The 25,111-nt window shown below is 37.0% G+C and overlaps 1 protein-coding gene across 1 annotated transcript in view; it reads right to left on the minus strand.

The window, feature by feature from the left end:
• Positions 1-25,111, minus strand: part of ttn.2 (titin, tandem duplicate 2) — a 161,554-nt gene that overhangs the window by 96,764 nt on the left and 39,679 nt on the right. The window contains 41 exon segments of the mRNA XM_089133368.1: positions 292-372; positions 573-662; positions 3,816-3,914; positions 4,211-5,321; positions 5,523-5,656; positions 5,979-6,083; positions 6,381-6,491; positions 6,756-6,866; positions 7,075-7,233; positions 7,671-7,742; positions 7,914-7,973; positions 8,207-8,278; positions 8,758-8,808; positions 9,063-9,113; positions 9,209-9,262; positions 9,384-9,410; positions 9,507-9,584; positions 9,671-9,880; positions 10,140-10,400; positions 10,498-10,765; positions 10,999-11,082; positions 14,808-14,991; positions 15,291-15,564; positions 15,650-15,778; positions 16,500-16,787; positions 17,033-17,323; positions 17,576-17,863; positions 17,984-18,271; positions 18,375-18,653; positions 18,754-19,032; positions 19,130-19,408; positions 19,508-19,795; positions 19,902-20,180; positions 20,278-20,559; positions 20,645-20,923; positions 21,288-21,569; positions 21,806-22,084; positions 22,197-22,484; positions 22,576-22,854; positions 22,938-23,216; positions 23,307-23,588. Of these exon segments, the coding sequence (XP_088989494.1) occupies positions 292-372; positions 573-662; positions 3,816-3,914; positions 4,211-5,321; positions 5,523-5,656; positions 5,979-6,083; positions 6,381-6,491; positions 6,756-6,866; positions 7,075-7,233; positions 7,671-7,742; positions 7,914-7,973; positions 8,207-8,278; positions 8,758-8,808; positions 9,063-9,113; positions 9,209-9,262; positions 9,384-9,410; positions 9,507-9,584; positions 9,671-9,880; positions 10,140-10,400; positions 10,498-10,765; positions 10,999-11,082; positions 14,808-14,991; positions 15,291-15,564; positions 15,650-15,778; positions 16,500-16,787; positions 17,033-17,323; positions 17,576-17,863; positions 17,984-18,271; positions 18,375-18,653; positions 18,754-19,032; positions 19,130-19,408; positions 19,508-19,795; positions 19,902-20,180; positions 20,278-20,559; positions 20,645-20,923; positions 21,288-21,569; positions 21,806-22,084; positions 22,197-22,484; positions 22,576-22,854; positions 22,938-23,216; positions 23,307-23,588 (8,685 nt within the window).

Here is a 25,111-nt window from a genome sequence, read left to right on the forward strand (position 1 = left end):
TCTAAGCATCCCAAAGAGAGCGTGTCTTAACGACACAAAATTGTGATAAAATGAAAGACTAATTACCAAGTCAGAGTGGTTCACTAAGCGTGAACTTTTTATCATTAAGACTGTAACTGACCAATATTATTACAGAACACACATGATACAAAACAACATAAAAATATGACAGCAAATGTACAGAATGTTAAGGCCCTCTCTATTGAGGTTAAAATATGCTTAAAAAAAAAAAAAAAAAAAAAAGCTATTGTTAGACAAAACATATCACATACATATCAAACAAAAAAGTACCTTCTGGGGAAACTGTCTTTGCCTGAGGCTCGGGCAAAGATTCTTTCTTTCTTTCAGGTTGTGGAGATGGTTTCTTTTCAACTGTGAAAATTACAAATTTTAATGTGTTATGATGAGAAAAATTCAGAAGTTATGATGAACAAAAAGATATGATTTGTAAAAGATATGAAGGATTTGACTCACAGGACAAACAATAAAAAGAGACCACAATAATTTGACAAACTGAAACATAAAAATTTAGTATGACATAATAAGATTTTGTTGAAGAATCCCCATTGTACCTTGTGGGGGTGCCACTTCTTTCAAAGAAACAGGTGTCTTCTCTAAAGATGGTATCTTTTCTGGAGATGGTTTCTTCTCTGGTTCTGCCACTTTATATCACAAATAAAATTGTACATTATAAACCAAAACCTTTTTATTTATTTATTTTTTTCCATTTTACCATTAGACTGGTTTAAAAAGTTTAAAACACACTAAAAAGGAAAAATGACGAACACTCTAGAGAATACTTAAGATCAGGGGTCGTAACTGTATTTATGACTTCAAGACAGCTCAAAGAAGAGGTTAGTCGTAAGAAATGGATGTAATTGTAAGAAAATTTCTACTTTCCGTGTCAATAAATATTAATGACAGCAAGTGACATACGAGACCACACAGACATAAAAAAAACTTAGTATAAGATTAAAAGAAGTTCTAAGACACCAAGTTTTAGAATAAGATAACGCAAGATGTTGTCTGATGTCATTATACCCTGTGTAGGGGTCACCTCTTTCTTTTGAGGTACAATAGCATCTGCTCTAATAGTGACAGCAACCATTTTTTTCTTTTTAGGCTTAACATCTTCCTCCTGTGGTTTACGCTCAGATAAGAGTTCTTCTACTTGAGAAAATGGAAGAACCTTTTTTGGCAAATTATCTTCTTTCTCTTCCAGTTTGTGGGACATTTCCTTCTGTAGACATGCAAGTTCTTCCCTATCAAGAGAGGGAGCAACTGCTCTTTTAAGTGTACTTTCTTCTTTCTCTTTTGTGGGCATGATCTCTTTCATCTGAGGTACAGTTTCTTCTGTTTTAGAAGCAGTGACAACTTGATTCTTTTTCATTGGAACTACTACTTCTGCTGTCGGTGTGGGAGCATCATTTTGAGTAACGGATTTCTCTTCATTAAGAGGAAAAGGAACCTCATTATTTTTAGGTACAATTTCCTCGTCTTTTTTAAAAGGAAGAGGGATTTCTTTAGACAATATTTCATCATACATTCTGGGAGGAAAAATAACTTCTTTCTTTCGAGGAACAATTTTGTCATCCTTTCTATGAGGAACCCCTTTCTTGATAGATACAATTTCCTCTTCCTTTTTACCAGGAAGAGAAACATCTTTATTTTTCAGTATTATTTCCTCTTCCTCCCTGGGAGAGGGAAGAATCACTTTATTTGTAGATACAAGAGCATCGTCCTTTATAAGAGGAAGAGGAAATTCTTTCTTTTTACAGAATATTTCCTTATCAGTTCTTGGAGGAAGAACCTTCTCTTTCTTTTCAAATGCAATTTCCTCATCCTTTCTGAGAGAATCATGTTTAGCAGGAAGAGGAACCTCTTTCTTTTGAGGTGCAATTTCCTCTTCCTTTTTATGGGGAGGGGGAACCTCTTTATTCTTAGGTACGATTTCCTCATCCTTTCTTGGAGGACTATATTTCTCTTTAGGTAACATTTCCTCATCCCGTTTAGCAGGAGGAGAAACCTCTATCTTTTGAAGTGCAATTTCCTCTTCCTTTTTAAGGGGAAGATCAACATATCTTTTTTTAGATACAATTTCATCTTTCTTTTTAGAAGGTAGAGGAACATCTTTCTTTTTAAGCAATGTTTCCTCATCCTTTCTGAGAGAAACATCTTTCTTTTTAGGTAATATTTCCTCACTCTGTTTAGCTGGAAGAGGAACCTCTTTCTTTTGAAGAGCCATTTCATCTTCCTTTCCGGGAAGAAGAATAATCTCTTTCTTTTCAAGTATAATTTCCTCATCCTTTCTGTAAGGAACAGCTTTCTTTTTAGGTATCATTTCCTCTTCCTCTTTAACCTCTTTCTTTTGAAGAGTAATTTTGTCTTTTCCTATAGGAGGAAGAGGAACCTCTTTCTTTTTAGGTAACATTTCCTCATCCTTTCTGTGAGAAAAAGCAACCTTATTGTTTTGGCCTACTATTTCGTCATCTTTTCTGAGAGGAAGAGGAACCTCATCCTTTACCGGAAAATCAGCAAACATTTTCTTTTTAAGTACAATTTCTTCGCTTTGGGGTACAAGTTCTTCCTTTTCAGGGCCAATAACAAAATCTTTTTTAGGCAGTTTGTCTGGAATTTTCTTTTTCTGGTGACAAGCATCAGTATCTCTTTTTTGAGGTTCCTTGCCTTCTATATCTTCTAATTTACTATCTTCAGCAACTGGTTTCATAAAACCTATGTCCTCAATTAAACCTCCTCTCTCAGTAGCCAATAACTGAGCAACCTCTGGCTTTTTGGAAGGTTCTTGCACTTCAAAAGAATAATGTTTAAAAATAGCTTCTGTAAAAGGAGAATTGCAGAAGATTAATGTTGTCTCTGACTTTGAAACAACTCTTCTAATTTAATTATTTTGACATTGGAGATTTCGGATCACTGAGAGTTCAGAGGGGTTGCTCCTAATAAAAGATTCCTCTAAACTCTCAGTGATCATATCCACAATTCTAAAATTAATGTAAGCACGGGTTTCCTTTTTTTATCTCACCTGGCATTACAATTGCTCTAGGTGGCTTTTCATCAGAAAAGTTTTTACTCATACTAGACACTCTACTTTCTTTTGAAGAATCCTTCAGTTTTAAAATTTGTAAACTGTCAATTTCTGTGCTCTTTCTTCCATCATACAGCATTTCTGTGTGTGATACAGGTTTTTGATGAAAGACATGCTCTTTTGAAATTTCTTCCAATATCATTATCTTCATTACAATTTTCTGATTGTCTGATTGCATGACTTCATCCTTTTTCAGGACAGAAGTTGGCTCTTGAAGATCTTGGATGTGGTGAAAAATTGTGAAGAAAATTTTACCCAACAGTGGAACCAAGAGATTCATAGATAATAGAAAGATATTACGTTTGTAATGGAGATGAATCGTAAATCTGGTAACAGGGTATACTTCGTACAACAAAGTAAGAAATGTGTCTTTGCTGAAAAAATAACTTGATGAATGAATACTGTCTCAGGCTTTTAAACAACTCTTTAAAGAACGATTAAATTTAAGAGTCATTACATTTGATACAAATTTACACAAATTATCTTATAGGGATTTCATAATCTGTATCTTTAACAGGGAAGCAGCATTAGTTTGGACATTTTGGGGTTTGGTTTCTCCCTCTTGAAAGACATTAAAGATTGCTGTACTTAGTATACCCCATGGGATTTAAACAGAATACGAAGACAAAGATGTTCAAGAGAAAAAAGTTGTTGAAAGGAGAAGGTCTAATAAAAAGATTGCAAAGAATCCAGTGGTGTTTGATTTATGTACCTTCAGTATTCTCATTTCTCTTTGGTGGAAAAAGAACTGTAGCTGGCTTTCTTTGTAGTTCATATTTTGGAGATTCTGTCCATGTTCACACCAAAATATTATATTAAATTATCAAAGTATTACATTTTTCAGGTAGCACAGTACTTAAGAAATATATAAGTGAAAGTCCACATCTACAGGATCAAGAGATCACTCTAGCGAGTGGTAAGAGGTTAATGAAGAAGAATAAAAACACACTGGCAATGGACAAGAGACAAACAGATATGGGACTACACAGACACTAAGAAATTAGTACAGTAAAATAGTTCAAGATAAGTTTTCAAAGAAAATCGTTTCTACGACCGGAAAGTAAAGAGTAAGAAGAAAAGACAATCAGATGTTATCTGATATTGTACCTTTTGTAGGAGTCACCTCTTTCTTTTGGGGTACAATCTCTTCACCCTTTTTAGCAGGAACAGGAACTTCTTTCTCATGATGCAGTATGACCTCTTGTTTTTTAGGTACAGCAACTACATCCTTCTTTTTAGGAAAAATCTCTTCTTTCTCTTCTAGTTTTGGTATAAAGGATTCTTTCTTCTCTAGATGTGTAATTACTTCTCTGAAGAAAATCTCTTCGCTTTCTTCTTTCTTCTCTGAAATTTGTGCGGAAAGTATCACATCTTTTTGTAGACGTGCAGTTTCTTCTATGAAGAAAATTTCTTTTTCTTCTTTCTTCTCTGAAATTTGTGTGGGAAGTATCTCTTTCTTATGAGTCATAATATGAGGCACATCTTTTTTAGGGACTTTCTTCTCTTGAAGTAGAATTTCTTGGGAGGAACTTTCAGGAGGAAGAGGAACCTCTTTCTTTTTAGGTTCAATTGCCTCGTCCTTTTTAGGAGGAAGAGAAACCTCTTTTGCTTGAGGTAGAATTTCATCCTTTTTAAGAGGAAGAGAGACTTCTTTCTTTTTAGGTTCGATTGCCTCATCCTTTTTAGGAGAAAGAGGAACCTCTTTCTCTTTAGGTAAGGTTTTCTCATCCTGTTTAGCAGGAAGAGGAACATCTTTCTTTTTAGGTTCAATTGCCTCTTCTTCTTTAAGAGGAACCTCTTTCTTTTTTGGTAATATTTTCTCATCCTTTTTAGCAGGAAGAGGAACATCTTTCTTTTTAGGTTCAATTACCTCTTCTTCTTTAAGAGGAACCTCTTTCTTTTGTGGTAATGTTTTCTCATCCTGTTTAGCAGGAAGAGGAAAATCTTTCTTATTAGGGTCAATTGCCTCTTCCTCTTTAAGAGGAAGAGGAACATCTTTCTTTTTTGGTAATGTTTTCTCATCCTGTTGAGCAGGAAGAGGAACATCTTTCTTTTTAGGTTCAATTGCCTCTTCCTCTTTAAGAGGAAGAGGAACCTCTTTCTTTTTTGGTAATGTTTTCTCATCCTGTTTAGCAGGAAGATAAACACCTTTCTTTTGAGGTAAGATTTCCTCCTTTTTAGCAGGAAGAGGGACCTCTTTCTTTTTAGGTAATATTTCCTCATCCTGTTTAGCAGGAAGTGGAACCTCTATCTTTTTAGGTACAATTTCCACATCCCTTTGAAAAGGAAGTGAGACCTCTTTCTTTAGAAGATCAATTCCTGCTGTAACATCTTTATCTTTGGGCAACATTTCCTCTTTCTGTTTAGCAGGAAGAGAAACCTCTGTCCTTTGAGGTACAATTTCCTCCTTTTGAGGTACAATTTCCTCCTTTTGAGGCACAATTTCCTGCTTTTTAGGGGTAGAAACAGTCTCTTTTTTAGGCAGTTCTTCTTCAATCAAGTCTTCTCTCTGTGTAGCCAATATCAGAGGGGCCTCTGGCTTCTTGGAAGGTTCTTGCACTTAGAAAGAATATTAAAGTTAAGAACAATGCTTCAAATTGCACTGATTTAAGAGTGAGACAAGAAGGGTGAAAGAAAATTTAGGCAGATTTGAATGCAACTAAATATAAAAGACTTAAGACACATAAGAAATGAAGACATAAGATGTAAAAGATATGGTAGAAGCTGCAAATAAGAATACACCAAAGTCCAATAATATTGCAGGACAAAGACAATGATATAAAACCCAGTGTTCTTCATAATAGTGCGGCTAGTTAATAAAGAAACACAAACACAACAGAAAATATTCTTACATGCAAAACCTGTATCTCTATACCTTTCTTTGGAGGTTCTTCTACTGCAATGGCTTGGTCAGGTTTAGCTGGCATTTTCTTTGGTGGTTCTTGAATAGTTGGTTTTTGTTTCTTTTCTTCAACAAGAACTTTAAAGAACATGCATTGTATTGTTTTAAGATTAATTTCATAGGCACACACATTAAAAAAAAAAAAAAAAACAGTGTCACATAAAATATGCAGGACAATTGCACCCATAAAGACATGTATATGAAAAACACACAACATAAAGCATTAGAAATGAACAATATGCCATAAGTTAAACCAAATAATATTCCAGGACAAAGACAATGACAAACAAAAGCCACAGTAGGGTTATGTGTTCCTCATAAGAGTGTGGCAAGTTGATAAAGAAATAGCCCTACATACAAATAGTAAGTCTATACCTTTCTTAGGAGGTTCTTCAATTAAAACCGCAACGGCTTCATCGGGTTTAGCTGGCAATTTCTTTTGTGGTTCTTGAATGGGTAGTTTTGGTTTCTTTTCCTCCGCAAGAACTTTAAAGAACATGCATTGTATTGTTTAAAGAATATTTTCAAAATCATGTCAAAGAACACACAATGTCACAAAAAAAAAAAAACATGCTTCCTAATGGAAGCAGGACAAGAAGCAATATACAGCATTTAATAATAAGTACTGTAGGTACCAAAAAACAATATTAATCTCAGGACAAAGACATTGACAAACAAAAGCCACTGTACGTCACATGTTCTTCATAAGAGTGTGGCTGGTAAATTAAGAACACACACTAAAGTCAATACCTTTCTTTAGAGGTTCTTCAATTGGAACTGCAATGACTTCCTCAGGTTTAGTTGGCACTTTCTTTAGTGGCTCTTGAATTGGTGCTTTTGGTTTCTTTTCCTCCACAAGAACTTTAAAGAACATGCATTGTATTGTTTTAAGATTAATTTTATAACATGTAATGATTTGTTTACAACCACATGTCAAACAACACACAGCGTCACATTCAATGCACTTCCTAATGGAAACTGGACAATTGCAACAACAAAGAAAGATATATAAAAAGCTTGTAGACAAGAACATGAATACACAACATGAAGCATAAGCAATTAACAGTACCTTTAGCTGGAGGCGACTCAGGCTTCTTCACAGGAGTAGGCTTAGCCTCAGGTTCGGGCTTAAGTTCAATCTTGGATTTTGGTTCTGGTTTGGGCTCAGCTACTGGTGTAGCTTTAGGCTCCTCAGGTTTAGGTACAGGAGCCACAGGAGCTATAGGTGCTGCTGGCTGTGACACTTCTTCATATAACACATATTTTGGTATTAGTACATTTGTAGCGTTTCAAAAGAGTTGAGATATGAATGAAAGAAAACAGCAGTGTGAAGCAGTTAAAATCATACATCAAACATAGAAAAAGATGACATAAGATAACACAAGATTTGCTGTTTGCATGCTATAAGAAAAAGAACAAGCAGACTTGACATCAATAAAGATACCAGACATACAAAAAGGAAAGAATTAAGAGGGTCATATCTGATTTTGATTTCACAAAACGTTTATGCATAACATATATTTAACATTGAAGCAAAATATCTACATTCACAAGAGGGCGTAAAAAAGGACTTTTATCAGCTTAAGAGGTGCATATGCACGCATTAATAACCAGGTAATGTGACACAGAACAGGAAATAATGGCATGTGTTCTTTCTTTGCATACCTTTTGCTGTGGGCCGTTCAATTGGCTCTGGCACTGTAACTGCAGTAACTATTTCTTCCACAGGCTTTTTGGCTTGTTGGACAAAAAAATGATTACAAATGCTTTACGAATATTTAATTAGACAAACAAAAAAACAATTACACTACAACAGAATATTGACATCACAGACAGAATTAGAAGAAAGTGCTCTTTATACAAACAGAAATTGAAACACTGGAGCACATTAGACAGACATTTGCATACCTTTCACAGGTACTTCAGTTTTTAGCTCCGGTGGTTTAGATGGCTCAGGTTCCTTGAGTTCTTTGAGAATATTAAGAACAATTATTCAATAATATCAAGACTAGTAGCTTCAGCTTTGAGAGTGATCATGCATTTCAAAAAAATTGACAGCACATAACATTGATGACACACATAACTAAGGATGTGAAAGTTACCACAAATTCACAAACACACCTATAAACATGACACATGTGAATGTGAATAAAGGTTTGCCAACAAGTAGAAAAGCAGTGAGCTGTTTTGTCTTTCAGTACCTGTTGTTGGAGCCATCTCTCTCATTCCCAAAGTTTTTCTAGTGACAGCCTCTTCGATCGGGACCCTTGGGGCTGATGAGACAAAGAAAGTTTTTAATAAAAACTGGCATTGGAGAAACATATGACAACAACACAAAATCTTAAAATAAATCTGTTTAAAAAGATGGTAAAGTTACTTATTGTATGACAACACACAACAAACACATAGGTAACACTTCACAATACATGTGCACTAATATGCATTAATTCATGTTTAACTAATGCACAGATAATCATAAGTTAATGTATGACTCATGAAGAACTAAACCATTAATTAATGATGACTGCATCAGCAACTATTAAAGAGTCTATATAAGTGTTACCAACACATACAATACAACTTAATAAGACATTGTGAGGGCATGGTGAAGACAAAGGGAAATAAAAACATTATATGAATGTCAGAAATACATACGACACAGATATAACAATATGTGAGCAAACAAAAGAGGAAAGAGGGTTAGAACAACATGGTGAATTATATTTGTTGACCCAAAAGCTCTCAGTAATACCTGTGACTGATATTTCCTCTACAACACTCTCCTCTGTCCAGGACACATACTCTGGTGAATAGTAAAATGTCGTTACACGTCTCAAAAGAAGAATACTTTAAATATTGACGTTATTTTGTTATTTCACGCAAGAGGTTGGTAAATCAAAAAAAAAAAAAAACTCACACAATCGTGTTATTTGTTTGATTTTTTTGTTGTTGAACAGATGGATGGTTAATTGATTTTTGTCAATTTTAGTGAATGATACTATATGAAAAGGATGATGTGAAAAAGTTAGTTTAATTCTTATAACAATGCATTTTTACCTCTCGTTTCCGTTTTTTCTTCATAATGGTAATATTCCGAGGAAGACTCAGCTTTTTGAAAATAATAAGTGTGTGAGTAACTGTCTCTTATTTTTAAGGATAAGGATATATTTATTTAAGTAATTTTTATAACATCCCAACCTTACCTTCAATGGTTAATGCAGATGCCTCAGGCACTTGTATTGATGTATCCGGGATGTCTGTGTGAGTGTTATTTAACATTCTTAAAAATTACTTGTATAAATGATGGACTATGAGAAATAATCTGTCAATGTGAACTATAGGTGTTAAAAAAAATAATAATAATTATCACATACTTACCATAAGGTACACTTTCTATTTCAATTTCTGGGGGGAAAAATATATAAAAAAAAATTGTAAGGAGCCTTGATATTCTAGAGATTGTTAGTTAAGTAAATGCTGGATCACGACAGCTGTACCGACCTTTGCCTGACAGATAAAGTTCAGCTGTACTTTTAGCCTCACCCCTGGGCTCCAATCTGACAATGACCGAGTACACGCCTAAAGGATTATTGATTTGGTTAAATGGGCCTTCTTTTTAAATATTATTAAAACGAATAATGGTCCCACACTGGAAGTCCACAAACCTTCATCAGCAGAGGTAACATTGCGGATGATCATGAAGTGCCGTCGCCCTTCACTTTGAAAGGTATATTTGGGGCTCTCTTTAAGCTCCCAAGTGTTCTTATACCACGTTACAATAGCATTGTCGAAAGACACCTCACACTCAAAAGTGGCGGATTGATGTTCTCTCACCACAATGTTCTGGATGCGTTTGGTGAAATGTATTTGCTTGGCTAGAAAAAGATAACGCAAGGTGGATGATTAGGACTGAATCTGATGTGGAATCTTTTTTTCATAGTACAGTCTGTTAGGATTTGCTATAAAAGAAAGCCAGGAAAATGTGAAGACAAAATATCCCTGGCATTTAAAATACGAAGAGTTCTTTTTCCATAAGAGGTGAAGAAGAAGTAGTCAGATGATGATATAAGAGGTTAGTAGATGGCATAACTTACAGTATTAATAAGTCTGACAGTTCAGTGAATCTATACAAACCTTCAATCGAAAGATTTGCAGTTGTTTCAAGATTTTTATATTTGCAGGTATATTCTCCTTGGTCTTCAGGTCTAACATTTTTGATTGAGAGCTTCTGAGTGTAATTGTCCACAGCAAATGTATATCTGCTTTGAGGCTCTAAAAGCTTCCCATTTTTAAACCACTGGGTTTTTACATTAGGTACAGAGAACTGGCATGTCAATGTACATGTCTGGCCTTCCTTACCAGCCACATCCTGCATTTGCTGTTCCACTTCAGCCTCTGCAGAAACAATAAGGGTCAATATTGTAAAAACATACCTTATAATTATAGTTATAAAGTTTTGCATTCACTAAAAGGAAATGATGTTGCTACATACCCAGCACTGTCAGTTTGGCACTGGAGATATGTGGGCCACACACAATACGATAATTGCCGTCATCTCTTGTCTGGCAATCCTTGATCTTTAAGATGTGACGATCACCCACAATTTTGATGTCATACTTGTCACCACTGTCAAGTTTTTGGGTTCCTTTGTACCAGGACAGTGTGATTTCGGGGTAGTTAATCTTGATCTCACATTCAAACACAGCTTCCTTCTTAACAGCAGTTGTCTGGTCTGTGATATCACGTACCACAGTGACAGGCTGCATAGAAAACACATTAACACTCTATAAATTACATGCAGTGGCTCCACAAAGTATTTAGACACAACATTTTGACACTAACCAAAGCTGTATTTAGCAAAGTGAGAAATTCTAGGCAATAATGTAATAGACAACATTGTAAGAGCTAGTTGTGAAACAAGTCTGTTATATTATACAATGATATTCAAGCATTTCTGCTGTCTGAAAGAACATATTTAATATAGATTTCAAACCTCTGTTTGTTCCATCCTCTTTTGCAAATCAGCAACAAGTTTAGCCAAATCTTCCTCAGACTCTCTTGCACCACTTTCCACTTCCTGTAATATAATAAATCCAAGCAGTGAAACAATCAATACAATTTACTTTCATCCCTGGCTTGAAAGTTGAGTTCCTGAAAGGTGTCACTAAATGCCTGCCGTGACCATATTCTTTGATTTAGTAAATTTAAAGGGTTAGTTCACCCAAAAATGAAAATTAAGTCATTAATTACTCACCCCCATGCTGTACCAACCCCGTAAGACCTTCGTTCGTCTTCGGAACACAAATGAAGTTATTTTTGATTAAATTTGAGAGCTGTATAACTACCACATTGGCTCCTAAGGGACTGCCTCTTGACGGCCCAGAAAGTCAATGAAGAAAATGTTTAAATATCCCAAGTGACTACCGTGGCTCAACGAGACTTCCTTAGATTTCCACGACGCATGCGCGAGAATTGCGATCTGAAGTAGTGTAAGCAGATCGCAAATCTCGCGCATGCGTCGTGGAAATCTAAGGAAGTCTCGTTTCTGGCCTACAAGGAAGAAAAGAAATAGTCGAATAAACTCGTTATTTTTGTTTGTTTTTTCGCACAAAAAGTATTCCCGTCGCTTGATAAACATATAGTTGAGCCACGGTAGTCACTTGGGATATTTAAACATTTTCTTCATTGACTTTCTGGGCCGTCAAGAGGCAGTCCCTTAGGAGCCAATGTGGTAGTTATACAGCTCTCAAATTTAATCAAAAATATCTTCATTTGTGTTCCGAAGACGAACGAAGGTCTTACGGGGTTGGTACAGCATGGGGGTGAGTAATTAATGACTTAATTTTCATTTTTGGGTGAACTAACCCTTTAAGCTAAACTATTAAAGGGACACTCCACCCATTTGCATTAAGCTTTCCATTTTTAGAAAACCAGTCTTACTATTGAATGGTCAAAAATGGAGGATTGGGATCACACATAGTGTCAGCCATCTTTTTTTGGAAGCTAAGCTAGCAGGCTCTTGTTCTGTCGAGAAAGCAGAGTTACCATCCTCTTTTTCCGGACATGTCCGTCCGTCGATGTCCGGGATTCAGCTATTTCTTTATGCAGTCGCCATGTTTACATGCAGATCTTTTGTTTCAATCTAACTGAATTCATTCTGATTGGTGAATCTGAATGTAGTGTTTACATAAACGCTAAACAAGCGATCAGTTGATGTGCATTTTAACATTGCTAAGAAAATTCCCGCTCTTCTGTGAGAGATACAAGATCGGTGCATCTCACAGGTGTCACTCATCAGTATTCACGCCACAGGCCTCGTGCGGTTCTCCCGCGGCCCTCACTCGTCGTGCTCGCCACAGTAAACATAATAAATGGCGACTGTACAACGCAAAAGCCGAATCCCGGACATTTTGGGCGATCTCGAAACACATTTTTGGGCAGACTCATCACGGAGACTCACTAGTAGCCTAGACTTGTTAAACTACTGTGTGGTTACTGGTAGGCGTGGCCTCCTAGGGCAGCGAAGGAAGTGCATTCTGGGAGTTGTTGTCTTTCATCCACATAAGCCAAAAATACATTTTCTGCCTTTTCTCAGTCTAGAAAGCTCCAAATTCAAAAATTATTTCACATTTCTTCTACATAAATGACCCATTTTAAATAGACATTCATCTTTCCAGAGGTGAAGTATCCCTTTAAGATTTATCAATTAAAATAGGGATGCACCGATCCACATTTTTTCACTTCCGATCCGATCCCGATACCTGACTTTGGATATCGGCCGATACCGATACTTTTCCGATACCAGACCTGTGTTTGCTTTAACATTATTTATCATTATTGTTGATTTTATATGATGCTGAAATAAACACCTCTCTACAAACAAGGATGATACGTACGTATGTAGCCTATGTCAATATATATATATATATATATATATATATATATAATAGATATATTAAACAATAGATAGACAATTAAACAAAGATATACGCATTATACAGGCCTACACAGTGCTTTAATTTCAGGAAGGTCTACTAACATTCAGGTATATCGTCTAAAAAGAATTATAATAAACTAATCAAAAGTAAAATAGCACTGCAAAGTTTATCATAGATAGATTTATGCTTATTAAAGCTGAAGTTATTAATTCAAGAGCTGTGAGTGATTTTCTCTTTGCCTTTTGTTGTTTGATTCGCAGTAATGTCGCAATCGTCACATTTATACTGCTGCCCCTTTAAGAACTAGTGCGGATTTCATAGTCTACTGATGCACCATATTTTCTCCCAACTATTTCCATAAACCGTTTATGTCTAAAATGAACGTAGTTAAGTGATAATCTCCAAGCCGGTCGTTTTGACATTTTTGTGCAGGCTACATTTGATCGTTTAGACGCGCATATGAAGCCCAACCCAGACAGCAAACTGACATTGAATCAACGTGGAAACGACGTCTCTCATGACATTGAAACAACGTTGATTTGCTCATCGAATTAACGTTGAACCAACGTCAGACGCGGCATTCTTCAAAGCTAAATGAAATCGAAAATTGGTTTGCTTTCATAACGTTGAAACAACGCGTTGATTTCAAGTTGATTTTCCGTTAGTTTTGAAAGAATGACGCATCTGACGTTGGTTCAACATTAATTCGATGAGCAAAACAATGTCAGATCAACGTTGTTTCGATGTCCTATTTCCACGTTGATTCAATGTCAGTTTGCTATCTGGGAAAGTATAATTTGCTTGTCTGTTTCGGAGCGCGCGCCGCCCTCTTGCGCAAATTTTGTGCTTTTAATAGCTCTTTTTATTATTAAAAGCGTCCCGCAATTTAGCAACAGCAGAGACGGCATTTTACAACAATTACTGATCGTGCTGATTCTGTCTTAAAGTTTGAGTTTTACGGAGAAATGACAGTGCACCGCCGCGATGGGAAGGAAGTTGGCTACACAGAATGCGGCTATTGTTTAATGTTTTTTTTTTTTACCTCAATATATTCTTTAATCTTTGGAAATCAGACTAATATCACAGATCTAAAGTGTAACCAGGCTATGTTTTCTCTGTCGTCACTCATTAAGCAGGGCTGTCGTGTTGTGCGTGCTGTGGCACCGCGTGAGAGATCTCTCTCTCTTTCTCTTCTGGACTGCGAATTGCAAACATGCATCATCACAGACAAATAGTTTAATTTATACGGCTTTGCAAACATTGCATTTTGCTGTCTTGCTCTGCTGCGGTGTTTCCAGTGTGAAGTATTTCCACCATAGGATTTCCACACAGCGAACATATTGGTAGCTCAATGCTATCCTGCTAGCTGGCTGCAAACTGCGGAATGGATTTCTTGAGCGGGCGTCTGTGTGTCTCATTGAGCCCTATTTTTTACAGTCTATGATTGAGCTGCACCTCCGTTCAGGATATCCATTCCACAGTTTGCAGCCAGCTAGCAGACTAGCAGAGGAATCCCTTTTGGAGTCATTTCAGCAGCCAACGTTAAAGCGCAGACATGGATCATAAATATCGGATTTCTCCGCAGGTTGGATCGGAAAAATCCGATACGTGAATTACGCTGGTATCGGTCCCGATACCGATACTGGATCGGATCGGCCCCATCCCTAAAAATTAGTATTATCATGAATCAATTAAAAGTTTTAATAACAAAGGTTAAGGTTGCAGTGCATTTGTTTGGAACGACACTAAAATGTGTCAGGGAGATAATTAGGTAATGTTTCATAAATTGATACAGAAACAATGTGTTCGGGCTTATCACCCAAAGGAACTGATGATGTTGTACTATTATCTGACTGAATATTACCGGTCTTCCACTTTCTTGTTCTTTTTCCCTCTTCAGAAACTCAATAGCTTGAAGGAGTCCACGGTAGTCTGTGATTCCATACATGCGAGCGTATTTCTCATACTCCTTGGGATCAACATTTCTAAGCAACTCAACAATGTCAATTTCCTTGTCCTCTTTAGGGCTTTTCTGCTTTGATGGAGTCCTGTAAAAAAAGAAAGAAAAAAAACCTTAGGTAATCTTGTATAGTTTACTAGGGCAGGTATTAAAGCAGTGTTTCACAAAGTTGGGGGACATGACCCCTACTGGTCCATGGCACAATTGCATCATTAAAAAAAACTTAACTTAAACTCAAGTAGGCACAAATGGTTCAGCTTTAATAATAGCAACCCATGTATTTAATCCAAATTTACCATTTTATTAAGTTATTTTACATTAAAATGTCTAACTAATGTTGGTGGAGAGGGGTCCTTGGAGATGGTTTGCAATTTGACACACACTTACTTCTTGAGTTTGACCACTTCTAAAGATGTCTCTTTCTTCTCATCAACATTCAAGTCTGTGCTGCACTCAATTTCTCCATGTTTGTTTGAAGCCACACATCTGTACTGGCCAGTGTCAGATTTGGTCACCTCTCTAATCTCCATCTTGGCCTCTTGGCCCTTTTGTTCAATACTGATGCGGCCACCATGAGTCATCTGCCTCCATTTGCCCTTCATCCATTTCACATTGGGAATGGGGTCACCACCAACTTTAGCAATGAAGGTAGCTGTACCCTCTGTAAAAACATAAAAGTTTCAATAACACTTTCTTCCACATTTTAATACAGTCCACTCATGAAAAAGAAAAGGAGCATCACTTACTCTCAATGATATGGACACTCTTTGGCTCCTCAATAAAGAACAAGTTGTCCAACTTTTTAACTGCTTGTGGTGGTGAAGGTGCGGCCTTTGCCTGGGCAGGTTCAGCCGGGGCAGGTGCTCCTGGTTTCTCTGAATATTTTAAAGGAATTTTGCAGTGAGTTACATACATTTTTAGCTGAAGATATTCAAGAACCAGGCTTAAATCATTTCGAACAACAAAAACTCAAGATCTGTTGAACTTTTTCAAAAAGCACAGCTGCAGGAAGAATAAGAATGGCAATGAAACATTTGCAAAGAAGCAGATTTGGCGATCACTGAGACCTGTTTGTAAGCAACAAGCATATACAAAAGTAATCTGTAGGCAGGCCAAGAAAATGAAGACAGAAATAGATTAATGAAAGATTAATGATTACTCAAATATTCTAATATTGGCAAATAGATTAGGATAAGGATAAGGCAAGGTTAGGATAAAGCAAATAAAATAAAAAAGCTTAGGAATATAAAAGCAGCCAAAAAAGAAAGAATTACCAAGAATGATACAACCATTATTTTTCTTACATAAAAAAAATATTTTTTTCTTATTTTTCTTCGCAAGCAACAAGCATATACTTAGCCTGGCAAAAGTAACCTGTTGCCAGGTCAAGAAAAAAAAAACACACACAAAAAAAAAAAAACAGAACAGATTAATAATTACTCAAATATTGTAATATTGGCAAATAGCCAACATAAGGTCAGGATAGGTTAGGATAAAGCAAATAAAAAAAAAAAATCTAAGGAATATAAAATCAGCCAAGAATTACCAAGAATGATAAAACCATTATTTTTCTTACACATAGAAGAAAATTACTACCTTTGATAGTGACTTTAGACTTGCAGAACTCACTACCAGCCTCATTGGTTGCTTTGCAGAGGTAATCTCCAGTATCTGTCTTAGATACACGAATCATCTGCAGTGTGGCAGTGCCATCAACGAATGTGATCTTAGTGTTTGCAGATGAAGAAAGATCATGTCTGTCCTTCATCCACTGAATCTTTAGAGGAGGAGATCCACGTACATGGCAGCTGAGGGTAAGTGGCTCACCCTCAGTCACAGTCACTGGTTTAAGAGGCAAGTCAAAGCTTGGTGGTACCTTTTGCTCTGTATTAAAAAAAAAGTCATTTATAAAAGGGACATTTCACATTGTATTACATACATATTTTACAAGAAAGTACTATGGGACTACCATAGGTACTTCCAAGAATAATTACATTTAGTATCATGAAATTAACTTCTGATACCGTCATTGTACCACGACATTGCCACAGTATTTTATGTAAGCAATAGAACATTTAAAACAAGACAATGGACATAAGAAAAACTTGACATAGAAACCAGCAGAATACCTGTAATCTGAATTGACACTTCACAAGAGGCAGTGCCAGCTTCATTGGAGATTTTGCACATATAAGTGCCACTATCTGACAGTTGAGATTTTTTGATGCACAGGACAGCCAGGCTGCTCTTGAAGGTTACATCATAACAGTCAGAGGTGAAGATTTCTCTTTCATCTTTATACCAGTTGACAGTCAGTGGCTGTGATCCAGCAACACGAGCCTCAATCTTCACCATTTTGCCCTCAATGTCCTCAATAGTTGCTCCAGGCTTTTTGGTAAAACTAGGAGGAATTTTACGTTCTATAGGAACAATAAATAGAGGTGTTGTTAGACAGGACATATATGACAGGGAATCTAAATGCATATACCAAAAACTAAAGAATTTGTGAAAGATGCTCAACAGCGCCATATTTTAAGCAAAGAAAAACATTACCAAGGCAAAGGCATGAAGAATGGAAGACACAAAAGTAAAAGATATAAAGCACCATAAGGTCAGACCAAGACAATAAAGACAATGAAGACAGTCACACCAAAAAAGCAGTGACCAAATACCTTTCACAGAAACCTCTGTGGAACAAGAGTCCTTCCCGATATCATTACTAGCATGGCAAGAATAACGACCGGAGTCTGCTTTATCAGCCTTCAAAATTGTTAAATGAGGGGTGTTATCGACACACGATATCTTATAATTGCCCCCTGTACGGATGTCCTTGTGATCCTTGGACCAAGTAACTTTTATAGGCAATGATCCCGTCATGTGGCATTCCAGTTCGACAGTATCTCCCACTGTCACATCCACGGGTATGAGCTTTTTATCAAACACAGGTGGATATCTTGGCTCTGTGGAGTTAAATAGAGACAACAGTACAATCGCATAGACATGTTAACATCCATTTCAGTGCGTTTCACAACACATGAAACTCATTTAATCAGAGAACAATATGAAAGAGATAAACAGACCTTGAAGCGTGAGCTTGGCCCTGCAAGAAGCAGTTCCAACACTATTAGTAGCAACACAGGTGTATTCACCAGAATGTCTCATTTCACCCTTGGCTATCTTTAGGATAGCAGAGTTATCATCAAAAGACATTGTGTTTTCTGAATTGCTCCTTAGAGCTTCACCATCTTTGAGCCAAGAGACTTCCATAGGAGAGGATCCTGCAACACGACACTCAAACTGGACAGGCTGCCCTTCAATTTGTGTAATGCTAGTAATCTTTTTAGGGAAAGAAGGTGGTGTTTTCACATCTGGAAAGCAAAACATGAATCAAAATACATTGATAGTGTTTACACAGTGTAGGGAAATTCCGTAAGAGACAGATTCAGAGCTTTAGAAAGAAATATGCATCACCTTGTACAGTCAAGTGGCAGCTGCAAGAGGCAGATCCTATGCTGTTTTCTGCCTTACATGTGTATTCACCAATGTCAGATTTGGTAACTTTAGCAAGTTTCAGGCAGGCAGTGCCTTTAAAGAACTCCATCTTGCAGGTTGGAGAAGAACGCACTTTGCCATCTGCCTTGAACCATGACACTTTAATTTCAGGAGTGCCACCAATCTGGCATTTCAGACAAACTGCATCACCTGCCGTGACTTCCATAGGCTCCAAACTCTCAATAAACAAAGGTGGTTCTAAAAGTGACAAAACATACATATTGCATAAGGAAAAGCATGCACATTTTAATATTGTCTCACAGTAGCTTATATTGAGCACATCTACTCAGAAACAAACCTAAAATGGACACTTCTGCTTCACAAGTGTCGAGTCCAGCATCATTAGAAACCTCACAAGTGTATTTTCCAGCAGCCTCTTTATCACTGTTTAGACACTCCAGGATGCAGGAGTTCTCAGTGGTCGTAATGTTGTGCTTGTAAGAGGAGTAAATTTCCTGTTCATCTTTATGCCATTTCACAAGAATCTTTGGGCTTCCCGCATATGTGCATTCAAGTATCAGCGTTTTGCCCATTTCAACAGAGAGGTTCTTTAGCTTCTTGACAAAGTGTGCAGCCTCTGAGGAAAATGACATGACAATGACAATGACACAAAGTTCTGCTATGACAAGTATACGGGAAATTGTTGCTTATATATTAACTAAATTAAAACTAACCCTTAACAAACAGGTTCACAGGACAGTTTTCCTTCCCAGCATCATTTATGATCTGGCAAGTGTACTCGCCAGCATGAGATTTATCAATGTTGTAGAGCTCTAGAATTGCTGTATCTCCTCTTAAAGCAATCTCACAGCTTCTCCCAGACACTACTTCTTTACTTCCTCTAAACCATTTCAGTTTCATTGGGGAGCTTCCTTGAACGGTTGCTGTAAAGGTGACATTTGTGCCTGGGAGGGCTTCCACCGGTTGAGGTGTGGTCACAAAAGAGGGGGGTTCTGTAGCAAATATGACATGGAAAAGGTTGTGAAATGTGGTTTAACCAATAGATTTACATTTATTAGTTATTATAAATGATTCTGCAGTCAAACACTAACCTTTAACTATTAAGGAAGCAGTTGTCTCTGCAGTTCCTGCACTGTTTACTGCTTTACATTTATATGTGCCAGAGTCTGAAAGTTTCAAAGTTGGCACTTTCAATGTGCAAGTATTCTCAGCAAATGTAATCTCATAGTTCGGCCCACTTTTAATTTCCTCTTCATCATGGTACCAAGAGATAGAGAGAGGTGCAGACCCTGAAGCTTTACAGTCCATTTCAATAGATTTTCCAACAACATTCTGTGTGTCCTTCAGTCTTCGTGAGAACGAAGGAGGGGCGATTTTGTCTGTTTGACCAAAAACAACATACTCAACTTCTGGCTGCATAAGAAATCCTACGCCATTCTAAGATTGTAACAAATATTAAATACAAGAATATTTAACATTACTGACCCAAAACAGTGAGGTCCATTTTGCAGCTGTCACTGCCAACTTCATTCTTGATCTCGAATGTGTATTCTCCAGTATCACTTTTCTCTGTTGACAATAGCTTAAGACTGGAGATCCTTTTTGAGAAGGTGATTTTGTATTTTTTACCTGAAGACAACTCCACACCATTCTTGTACCATTTTGGCTTAAGTTCTGGAGTTCCAGACACAGTGCACTCTAAGGCTGCGGTTTCACCAGCGGTTACACTGATTGACTCTGTCTTTTCGACAATTGCTGCGGGTTCTAGAAATTTAAAAGCGTCATTAAGGTAATTTACAAAATTCAATTAATTGTAAAAGATTAAATGTACTTGAAAGGGGAAAATATTATTCTTACAAACCTAGGATTGTTAAGTTAGCAGTGCATTCAGCTACTCCAGCATCATTTTTGAGCAGACATGTATATTTTCCAGCAGTGGTGGAGTCAGCTTTAAATATCTTAAGAGTGACCTGATTATTCTCAAATGTAATTTTCCTGTTGTCACCATCTCTAAGAATGTGGTCTTTATCCTGAACCCAAGACACAGTCATAGGCTGCGAACCTTTGACTGTTGCCAACAAAATCACCTCTTCACCAGAAATGGCTGTCGTATTGGATAATTTCTTCACAAACGCTGGTGGTTCTGAATGTCAGGAAGATAGTCATCAGAGTCAGAAAACTAAAGTGTAAAACAAGTATTTACTACTTTAAACTCCTATCTTACTGACCTCTTAACTTTACAGTGCCCTGGCAGGAATCACTTCCAACAGTATTTGATGCTTTGCACTCATATTCTCCTGCATCTGATACTTCCAGTCCAAGGATGTGGAGAGTAGCAGAGCATCCCTCAGACACAAATTTATACTTCCTACTCTCTTTTAACTGTTTTTGATCTTTAAACCAGGTTATCTCAAAAGGAGCTGAGCCTTTCAGCTCACAGTTAAGACTGCCATCTTTGCCCTTCAACCCCTCAACTGGTGTTGGGACTTTGTGGAAAGTTGGTGGTTCTACAAGAAAGTAATTCAAATAAAAAATAATGCTTATGCATATTAAAATCAATAAAAGGTTCATTTAAATCAATAGATAATATCTATTATCAATAACTAGAACTAAAATGAGTAATAAAGCTGAAATAATATAAAATATTACTATTAAAAGTAAACAAAAATTTAAATGTTGCCTTTCAAACTAAGTTGAAGTACAAAAATTACTAACTAGAAATGAATGAAAACTAAAACTGAAATAGAATAAAAAAAACATAAATATTAACATGTAAAATAAAACATAAAATAGTAACACATCGGAAACATATAGACCATGTCAAGGCATAAGCATTAAACTAGTGAGTGAAATATCCCTCCACCGTCTAACCTTTCACTGTGAGTGTGGTGCTGCAACTCTTAGTTCCAGCATCATTCTGGACTTCACAGGTGTAGACTCCATTGTCCTCAAAGCTGGACTTGAAAATTTCAAGGACTGCCGCAGAGTTATCGAAAGCCATTTTCAAGTTGCCACCATCACTGAGTATGGCATCATTTTTGTACCAGCTTATTTTCAGAGGAGCTGTGCCAGTAACTTTGCATTCAAGCTGGAGTGGCTCTCCCATCTTTATGACTTTTGCAGCTGGGAGTTTCTGTACAAACTCTGGAGGTTCTGTAAAACCAAAATTAAACATGTTATCATAACGAATAATATCATATATAAAATGGAGCACTGAAGATGGTTTCAAGAAGATAGCAGATGATGGCTGAAATGGAGTAAAGCGTGTAGATGATGGTGACAAGCGATGATGGTGACAGGTAAGCGAGACAAGAAAATGCAAATGGTGAAGCATTAAAAAAGAATGATATTGAAAAGTGCCAATAAGGGTACTTGAAAAGATGTCCAACCTTTAACCAACAAGGTTGTGGTGCATTTAGCGGTACCAGCATCATTGCTTATTTGACAAGAGTAAGTTCCACTGTGTGATATTCCAACCATAATAAGATCTAGGAAGCATGAGAGGCCCTCCAGGCCAGTAAAACAGGAGGGTCCACAAAGCAGCTCAGTGTCATCCTTGAACCATTTCACTGTGAAGGGAGGTGTTCCCTTAAATGTACTCTTAAAGCGAACAGTGGTATTTGGTATGACAGCCTGTGATTCTGGAACCAACACAAAGCTTGGTGGCTCTAAATAATTGATGGGAAAGAAAGACAAATACATCTGTTAAGAAACCGGCAGCCGTCAGAGATCTTAGGGTAATGAAATATACCACTAAATATACTACAAAAGCCATCTGACCTTTCACTCTCAGCGTGCCACTGCATTCACAACTGCCCGCTTTGTTTGTAATTTTACAAGTGTACATTCCAGTGTCAGTTTTCTCCAAACACTCAATTTCCAAAGACACGCTGTTGTCATGCTGAAGAAGTTTATGTTTGGTTCTTCCTGACAGTTTAGTTCCGTCCTTCACCCACTCCACAGTTATGGGGAGTGAGCCTGATATTTTACATCCGATTTCAACATTTGTGCCCAGAATTTCCTCCATCTCCATCAAAGGTTTGATGAAGGATGGGGGTATTATTTGCTCTGATAAAAACAAAGGAAATAGATATCATAAATATCACTACAATTCAACTATACTAATCAAGGAAACTAATGAAAATGAAGGAACACTAACCTAGCACATTTAAAGTCACTTTGCACTGGCAGGCACTGATGTGGTTGGAGACCTCAAATACATAAGTTCCTTTGTCTTCCAATTGGACAGATTGAATTTTAAGTTGGCTGACATTATTGATGAAGCTAAGGCTGTGCTGTCTTGAAGGCATCACTTCCTTGCCATCTTTACTCCATTTGACTTTCAGCTCAGGAGAGCCTGTAACTTTGCACTCGAAGCTTACTGGATCTCCAGTGGTGACATTAATCACATCTGGCTTTTCAATTATCTGAGGTGGCTCTGGGGATAACATAACAATTATATTTATAATAGCAAGTCTTTAGGATGGGCAGCTACAAAAATCACTTGCAAAAATAACCAACCTTGCACTACAAGTGTACCAAAACACTTCTCTTGCCCCGCCTCATTCACAGCCTGACAGGTGTATTTTCCACTGTGGATTGACTCGCACACAGGGATTCTCAAAGTGGCAATATTGTTCTCAAATGCCCTCTCAATTGCAGGATCCTCCAAAATCCAGTTTTCATCTTTCTGCCATTGTATGGATAGAGGAGGTGATCCTCTTACAACACATTTAAACTCAACCTTTTTTCCAAGAACTGTGACAACGTTCTCAATCCTCTCCACAAACGATGGAGGCTCTGATAGGAAGTGCAAAATATTTTAAACAAGGTGAAAAGAGATAAAATCTATAAAACTGATATCAAATATCAGAAAAACTCAAAGCTAACCTTTTATGCTGAGTGTTGTCTGACTTGAACAACTGCCAATTTCATTTGCTACAATGCACTGATATTCTCCAACATCTAAAGCATCACATTTCTGTACATCAAGAGTCAAAATAGAGCCATTCTTCTGCAAAACTACGTGCTTAAGGCTTGATTTGATATCCTTTAAATCTTTTTGCCAAGTCACCTCAAAAGGAGCTGTGCCTTTTACCTGACATTCAAAATATGCATTTGAGCCATTTACAACCTCAAGAGGACTCAATGGCTTGACAAGAACTGGTGGCTCTGAAAAATGAAAAAAAACTTGGTATGAAAACAGTTCTATGCTCTGGCTATAGACATTTTAAAAGAACCATAGCCTACAAAGTGCACTATATACTAACCTTTCACTCTTAGTTCCATACTACAGCTCTCACTGCCCGCCTCGTTCCGGGCTTCACAGTAGTACAGACCACTGTCTTTGATATCACTGCTACTTATCTCAAGCCGTGCGAGAAAATTGACAAAGGTAATTTTATGCTTGGCGCTTGGACTTATTTCATTACCATCTCTGAACCAGTAGGTGTCTATCTCTGGAGTGCCTGTAATATGGCATTCAAAAACTACCAATTGGCCTGGTTTTACCACTGTTATTTTTTCAAGTTTGTGGGTAAATTTGGGGGGTTCTGAAAAAAAAAAATTAAATAAATTAAATCAAGTACTTATTTTAAACATTTAACAAAGGTTTAGTGAAAAGAAATTTTAGTGAAAACCTTTAACGAAGAGCATCGCTTGGCAGGCATCTGATCCAACATCATTACTTATTTCACAGACATAGTCTCCAGAGTCTGAAGGCTTTGCAAAAAAGAGCTCAAGTGAGCTGGAAGTGTCATTTTTCTGAACCGAACAGTCAATTCCTGATGTAACTTCTTTCTTATCCTTAAACCATTTAATGGTCATTGGTGGTGTTCCAGACACAAGAACATTAAACTGCACTTTGGATCCTGGTATAACGTCTTGTGATTCAGGCTTCTCAATGATTGATGGAGGTTCTGATTGCAAGAGGGAGATTTAAGATTACAGATTAAAATATATATTTTACTAATAAATTTACTGAAACTAACAAATCAAATCTTCGCTCATAAAAGTCAAGGGTAATTGCAAACCTTTAATTTTCAGCATGCCAGAACACTGAACAGTGCCTGCTTGGTTTTTAGCGATACAAGTGTAATTTCCACTGTCTGAACTATCAAGACGACTTATTTCCAAAGATGCCGCATTCTCATAGAATATGCATTTGTGCTTCTCATCTGTCTCAATCTCCTTATTTTCCTTGAACCAAGTAATAGTAATGGGAAGAGATCCAGAGACCAGACACTCCAACTGTGTAAAAGATCCTTTTATACTTTCCATTTCCTTCAATTTTCTTGTGAAGGAAGGCTTGATTATTTGATCTGTTAAAGTGAATAGAAAATAAGATAAAATTGATCTGAAATGTTGATCTAAAACGTTTTATTTTCTAACATACTAACCTAAAACAGTTACAACTGCCTCACAACTGCTGCTTCCAGCATCATTTGAAATCTCAAATATATATTCTCCAGCATCACTCTTCTCAGAAGAAAGAATTTTTAACTTGGAGCTTGTATCTGTGCTCTGCACTTTGTATTTTTTCACTGATGTCAGCTCTTTGCCATCCTTTAGCCATTTTACTTTAAGAACTTTAGAACCCGAGTACCTGCACTCTAGAGTGGCAGGATCCCCTACTGTAACACTGACAGACTTGGCTTGCTCTGTGATGTTTGCAGGCTCTGTAATTACAATAAAAT

This window comes from Pimephales promelas, chromosome 7 (genome assembly GCF_988280905.1).
Source record: "Pimephales promelas chromosome 7, fPimPro1.hap1.1, whole genome shotgun sequence".
Taxonomy (NCBI): domain Eukaryota; kingdom Metazoa; phylum Chordata; class Actinopteri; order Cypriniformes; family Leuciscidae; genus Pimephales; species Pimephales promelas.